The following is a 7,594-nucleotide window of genomic DNA, read 5'->3' as shown; positions in this document are numbered from 1 at the left end:
CCTACTTTGTGGGGGTGGGGGTAGAGCCCACCTTTTTTTAATGTCAACTACTTTCAGTACCAATTTTTATACTACGTTTTCCGTACATCACTACTAGTAGAGGAGGGTAGAGGCCAACTTTTTTTTTAAATGTCAACTACTCTTAGTATCAATTTTTATACTACGTTTTCCGTACATCACTAAAAGTGGGGGTCATTAATAATATGATGATTTTCTAAGATGATATACTACCTTTTTTTCAGTGTCAACTACTTTCAGTACCAAGTCTAATACTTCATTTTCGGTGCATCACTAAAAGTGAGGGGGCCAACCAGGTTTTCAATTAACATTTCCTATAGTATAAGTAAGGGAAAGAAAATATCATTTTTGTTCTCTAAACTATATACATGTATAGCTATTTGTTTTCAAGAACTCCAAATTTAATATACATGTAACTCTTTGGTACTTACGTGTTGTTGTTTTTTTTTCACACGGAGTTCAAATGTTTTAAGCATTATCTTCAAATTAATTCCTTAAGCCATGACGAACTTTGTCTTTCATAGAAGCTCGATCAGCATTGAATGTCTCTTAAGAGATCAATTATGATGCTAAAAACTCAATCATCACTGAACTTATAATCTCATTGCAGAGATCAGTGTGGAATAATACATTGTTTAACCTGCCATCAAATTATGGATAAATATTATTAAATATGGTCACATATGATTTTAGTTGTTTTGGTTGATCAAAAAAATCCTCATAAGTTCAGGGTCGGGTTTTATTTCTACATGTAAATGATAACAGAAAATAAAATTCAATGCTGAAAATACATGACATAAAACCGCAACAATATGCTTGCATTTTGTTTTATTTTGGCTGCAGTGCAGGGGATGGGGGTGGGGGTGTCTTTATATATTTCTGTAACATGTAGGCTTTACAAGGCTTAGCATATCCAAGCTTCTGGCACCAGGCACGTAGCATCGTTTTTGAAAGTGGGGGGGGGGGGGCAACCAGGGAATTTTTTTTTACTTCCCTGAAAAGTTGACAAGCCAAAAAAAAGTGAATGTTGCACAAAGTCGAAAATCCTACTTTGTGGGGGTGGGGGTAGAGCCCACCTTTTTTTAATGTCAACTACTTTCAGTACCAATTTTTATACTACGTTTTCCGTACATCACTAATAGTAGAGGAGGGTAGAGGCCAACTTTTTTTTAAATGTCAACTTCTCTTAGTATCAATTTTTATACTACGTTTTCCGTACATCACTAAAAGTGGGGATCATTAATAATATGATGATTTTCTAAGATGTTAACATCCCTACAAAAATCTGACATTTCAAAGCTCAGCCAGTTCACAGACAATTGTCAGGAAATATATTATACAAAACAGTCATATTCAACTGACTGTATATTTAGGCATAAACAATTACATGTCATTAATCTTTAACCAACCCCTACCCCAACAAAAGCTATACATATAAACCGTAAATGGCATCTTTAATTTAATTCTATGGGTGTGCTTCTAAAACCATCCATTTCATAAAATAAAACCAGATTTTTTAATTCTAGGGTATCATTGTATACATGATTAACAATACTGAATTCATAGCAATTCAGTTCCAGGCTCATAGTGTTTATGATCGCTGTGCGATTTTGAAAATGGCAATGCTCAGAATTAAAGGTACAAATATAAAATGAAGAATTATAGGCAGCATTATTTCAAATCTAAATAAAAAAGTGAATCTGCAAGTTGTAGGGTTAATGGTACTGGGTGCACCTAAAACTTTTGAAGTAAAAAAAATATTTTTTATTTATTTTAACTCGTGTTCACAAGAATTGTAAATTTCTGCCATTTAGATTTTTACCCCCCCCCCCCCTTCACCAACATACACTTAATCCTACAAATGTTAATCCTGGGTTTATCTATTGTGTTAATGATAGCGGATTATAACTCATCCATTTGTTAGTAAAATTTCCACCTTTTGATTGGTTAATATTAAAATATTTTTACTGCTAGACTGAAAAATATTTCGTGTATCCTTTATATTTTCAAAAAAGCAATGTCATTATTGATCCAATGCAGACAGACAACCTTATAGATGCAGTGAATCAACCGAATTTCCTTTTTATTTACTGTCTATTGTGTATCGTAATTACAAATGTACTTTTACATGTACCACACTTCAAAATTTTTCTGTCTTTATATAAAATTAAGAAAGAACAATCAAATAAATTTTCACTTCGCAGTTTCGCAGTAGCATTTAGGTAGCGTAATGTTGTTCCAGATATAATTTTTAAAAAATTAATTTTCACATATATGGTAACTAAAGATATATCGTTTATGCTGAAATCTTGACCTATCGAGAGCAATGTTTAAATTAAAATAATTTTGAAATGAAGTCTACAGGCTTATCAAATTACTCTTGCATGGATTACCAGTAAACATTTTGTTTGACGAAATAATTGTTTAAAAAAAATGAATGGATGTTGCCCGCTGTTCAGGTCTCCCCCTGGTGTCATAGAAAAGTGAAATGTAAAACAAACACTCATTCATAATACTATACTCCACTGATGAATCCATAATATATATATAACTATTAAATAATTATTAATAATTAAAAGAGACAATGAGATAAAAATAATGTGCATGGTAAAATATTAAATATTATACAACTATTAATCACCGTAGTAAAATTACAGAAGAAAATCATTTAACGTTCACTCTGAAAACGTTTGACGTTGTTGAAAAACATGACGTCATTATTAATCTGTTAAAGTATATTTGATAAAAATGAAAAAAAAAACCTACTTAGAGTTGACGTAGGACCATAAAAATTCATATTTGACAACTTCTAACCTTAGTCTATCAGAATCCGTGAAAAACTCAAAATGCATAAAAATTGCCATAAGGACCCTTTTCACATGGGCGCAATCATATACACTTTTTATACAAACTAAACATTAGTTCTATGGCTCAAAGATAAAAAAAAAAACACTTGCTGTATATAGATAACTACTTACTTGAATCAATATTTAAAAGGTAGAACAAGTCTTCACCGGCATTCGTTTTACTCACCAAGGCTTACAAAATTATTTGATATACTGGAATCCAAATACAGCTTAACAGAGGTCTGTAGCAGCGGTTTTCAATGTATTCATCATGGATACACAGTTATGTATTTTTTTTTTCAAATGATCCTGATCTTTTAACGGAGAATGCCCCAAAGGGGTATAAAACGCAAATAGTAATCATTTTAAATAAATTCTATATTTAATTTGAATAGTTGACTTTTTTATTTGGTCTTTTATCTTTAAATTTATTTTGTTATCAAAAGAAACAAAATGGAGACCATTCAAATGTTATGCAATATAGACTAGAGACAGGTGGTTGACCGTCATGCTATATAACTCATTCAATAGGTTTGACGAAAACATTGTCACGTGATGAAACATGCCACCCATACAAGGTAGTGTAAAAGAATATGTTAGGGTTAGTCCCTCCTCACTTCACACCGTGTACCTTATATCTCAACAACGTAAACTTTTGAGGAAAGTAGGAGGAAAGTCATCCATGCATACCTTACCATCACTGTTATCAGTGCGCGTGTCTTAGTTTATATCCCCATAAGGATTGTATATTTCAAATATGTACGTATATTCTTATTTTATTTTAAACAATTTATTTAATTCTTTTTTTTTTTGTTTTTGAAAAATTAGATATTAGCACGAGCTCTCGAGCTCTCGTGTTGTAAACAGTACTTTTTATTAAAGGTGTTCTTTTTGTTTCGTTGGCACACATAAGTAATACGAACTGTCAATATTTGTTGAATTGTTTTGCTTTCTCATTTCCTAAAATAGAATTTCAATATTTTTCAACTATTCACAATGCATTTTACACTTATTTTCAATATTAGGGTTAGATTTCATTTTGTAAAAAGGAAAGTAAATATGGCATCAAAAAAATCTAAAAATGGGTATTTTAATACTTTTCAAATAAACATTGTGTGTAGACACAATGTTTAAAAATACGATCTTAAATTCTCTTGTAAATCCTTGTATAATATGGAGAGACTTGGATTTCCATACCTTTGCTTTATTTATTCTGTGCTTTCTCATACAATTATCAACTTCCATCCTTTACTTCATCTGTTATGTAGTGATTAAGTAAAGAATCTGCATATTTAGAAAAAAAGATAGTATTGATGAAATATTGATCAATAATTTCAGAAAGTGAATTAGACTGCAAGAAACAACAAACAAACGGCATGGCTTTTGGACCCAACCCTGGCGGTCGTTCTAGGTTTGCTAAACTCGGGATGGCAATTAATGAAGAATTGACAAAGGCCTGTAGAGATGTCTTAGAAATACAGGTACCTCCTGGTCTTGTCTACAGCAAAGTGAAAGCATCATCAATTTATAAAAAGATACGCCCCGAGCAAGAACTTCGTCTGATAGGCGCGAAAATAGATGGTTATAAAGAATTTGATATAACATTATTATATACATTGATAAGAAACACGTGTACAAAGATTCCTCGTCCAACAAAAGGTTGGGGTGGAAACACGATGCCGTCAGTAGGAGAAACAACGATCGGTGATGACATTGAGAGGATACGATTGATAAGAAACAACATGTTTGGACATATAAGCTCGGCTTCTGCTACAGACTTAGAGTTTCATGGCACGTGGTTAATCATAACTGAAATATGCCAAAGACTGCAAAGCTACACAAAAAAAGACTATTTGTCTGGACTGAGTGATATTCAAAGTCAGGCTTTAGAAGAAGAAAACATAAAGTATGTCCTAAAAAGACTGAAAGAGCAATATGAGAATAACCAATGTCTTATGGAAATGGTGTCTTCTGCCGAAGAACATGTTCTGGAAAAGATGTCTTCTTTGGGAGCGTGTGTGCTGGAAAAGGTGTCCTCTTCAGAAGAACTTGTTGTGAAAAAGGTGTCTTCTGCAGAAAAACATGTCATGGAAAAGGTGTCTTCTTTGGGAGAGCGTGTGGTGGAAAAGGTGTCCTCTTCAGAAGAACTTGTTGTGAAAAAGGTGTCTTCTGCAGAAAAACATGTCGTGGAAAAGGTGTCTTCTTTGGGAGAGCGTGTTGTGGAAAAGATATCTTCTATGGAGCAGCATGTGCTAGAACTGAAATCAAAATCCGACGAGAAAAGTGAGCATTTTTTATACTATATTTTCATGAAGATAACAAATTAACATAAATGTGTCTGAACGTATTTTTAAGTATTTATATTTCCAAATATGCTTCCAAAAGATACCTTGCAAATTAACAGTTTATATTTCTCCTGATATGCCATGGCTTAGCAAAAATGACCTCATAATGTTATGAGTGAAGTCATATTTATAATGCAAGCTGTGTAATACCGTATAAGTGGAAATCTCAGCAAGACACGAATTTAGCAATTTGTCCTTCAATCATGGCATTTTAGTTTTAGCGAGAAGTAATTCTAGCGATTTTAAAATTTTCACTTATGAAGATAATACAAATAAACATAGTTAATTTTAGCGATCTCAGAACCCATCGCTAATAATGCCAAAATTAAATCCTCGCTAAAAAGACTGCTTATACGGTATATAGTGCACAATGATCGTTAAACATAAAAACACAGTTATAGAATAAGTTAAAGATTAAAATTTAATATTTGAAAATTCCTCACGTACACGAACATAACAATTTAGACAGGCATATGTAACATAATATTCTGCTGTTGATTGATATTGATTTACATATTTTTTTTTTTAATTAATTCGATATATATTTTTTTTTCAAAAACTACAAGAAACGTCACCTCTCCATGACTTTGCTGTTAGCAACAACTCTTGTAGCTCTTAACTTCAGCTATTTTCGCGTCGCCAATTACGCTTTCTGTGACGTTTGATATAAGACCGCAATAGTGAAATTGTAAAAAAAAGTTCTTTTGTCAAGTGACATATAACAGTATAAATGACCACGCATCAGTGCTTATTCCGAAATGTGTTGGGTAATGACTTACAGCCTTATGCAATGGGGAGTTAAATCTTTGAAATGTGAAATAAATTATACTTTATGTTAATGTTATCTACATATAACTTTTTTACGTAGGGTTGTTATGCATGCCTTCCTACAGTCTCAACTTTTTCGTCTGGACCGTGAGATAAGGGTGCATTCACTGATCGATGTGCGAGAGAACTTTACACATGGCAAGAGAAATCCAATTGATGATAAAACAAATAAATAAATGAAAGAATGCAGACAATATCTTATATAGCAGAATCAAGTTTATCTAATTTGTTTTTTATAATAACGAATTTATGTGATTAACAGACAAAAATTTATCGGAAAACAAGAAACATTAAGTTTTAAGAATGTATGACAAAGTTCAGGTACACAATATATAAATTTGTACGCTGGTGCGTCGGTTGAAAATTGTTTTTCTTTAGGGTGCCCATTTCAACTGTACCCTCCAAAACAGGTACCATTTATTTTATTATACTGAATATCTTCTTGATTTAGGATGTCAGCAAACAAAAAAGAAACGTCGATCGTCTTTACATTCACGTTTAGAAAGCTTTCAAACTCCCCGTCACTTCGAAAAAGATTTACTGACCTCTTTATTGCTTGTTAGATACCCCAAGGGTCCTTATCATTTACAGTTTTGTTATTTCTGCACTTACAAGCATCTTTAGTCTGTTGTTTGTTGAATAAAACGGATTGTTAAGGTAGGTCCCTACTCGTGGAATTAAATGGTTAACAGTGCAATTTTTGTCCTGATTTACATTAAGAGATACTTTATCTACTTCAAAAGCACAAAAAGTAGATAGATAATCTATACTTTAAATATAAGGGTGAGAAACACTCATGTGCCCTCTTGTACCAAAAAGAAAATCACGACTGTTATAAAGACGGTCTAAATTTTATGTCTTTGCAAAATCCATTAATCGCAGTTTTGTTATTTCTGATAAAGTAACTGAGCTCAAAACTCAAACAAAGCTCTCTATTAGAATAATTAATTTGTTTACCCTGATTTTTTTTGTATTAATTTATGTCAACCGATGCTTGAACTATCTTTTAGGCATGATAAATGTATTGGTCATCTGTCTATTCACAGAGATATGGGGTTAAAAATATATGTACCCCCATCGCAGTTTAATAGCTCAAGCATTTTATGTCAACAAAAATATTTTTAAATCAACTAAAATGTGAAATATTCTTTTTAAGAACAATTTTATACATCCATTTTGTACATCGCTTAAATATCTTAAAGATTGTTAAGGTAGCAGAAGATCTTTATCATCTTTATCCACCCCTCCAACATTTTTACGTTCTTGCCCATACTAATTCCGGCTTCCAGTGGAAATCATTGGTTAACAGTGCAATTTTTGTCCTGATTTACATTAAGAGATACTTTGAATGATTCTTTTGAGAAAATAAAATGTTAAACTGAAATCCATTTCAGACTGGACAGTATAAAAATCTTAACAAAGAAATAATTTATTGAGTATGAGGGATTTTATATAATTGCATAACAATATAACATCGTCTAAATTATTGTTGGTACATTGCATAGAAAAATTTACAATAAAGATGCAAAAGCCATAATGGGTTAACCCAAACTATTT

At 32.1% G+C, this 7,594-nt stretch overlaps 1 protein-coding gene across 1 annotated transcript; it reads left to right on the top strand.

Moving 5' to 3' along the window:
* The first annotated feature begins 3,494 nt into the window (after positions 1–3,494).
* On the top strand, positions 3,495–5,297 carry LOC134247597 (uncharacterized). The gene is made up of 2 exons (XM_062729930.1): positions 3,495–3,623; positions 4,203–5,297. The coding sequence occupies exon 2, from the start codon at positions 4,241–4,243 to the stop codon at positions 5,189–5,191; it is 951 nt and encodes a 316-aa protein (XP_062585914.1). The 5' UTR covers positions 3,495–3,623; positions 4,203–4,240; the 3' UTR covers positions 5,192–5,297.
* Positions 5,298–7,594: the final 2,297 nt, after the last annotated feature.

Source organism: Saccostrea cucullata, unplaced genomic scaffold (genome assembly GCF_032062105.1).
Source record: "Saccostrea cucullata isolate Sc308-1 unplaced genomic scaffold, CSIRO_AGI_Scuc_v1 ctg20671, whole genome shotgun sequence".
In the NCBI taxonomy this organism is placed as follows: domain Eukaryota; kingdom Metazoa; phylum Mollusca; class Bivalvia; order Ostreida; family Ostreidae; genus Saccostrea; species Saccostrea cuccullata.
Note: the sequence above shows the minus strand (reverse complement) of the source record. Positions and strands in the feature narration are given on the sequence as shown.

Coding starts and splice junctions, on each gene's coding strand:
- LOC134247597 (XM_062729930.1), top strand. CDS start 4,241: ATGGCTTTTGGACCCAACCCTGGCGGTCGTTCTAGGTTTGCTAAACTC.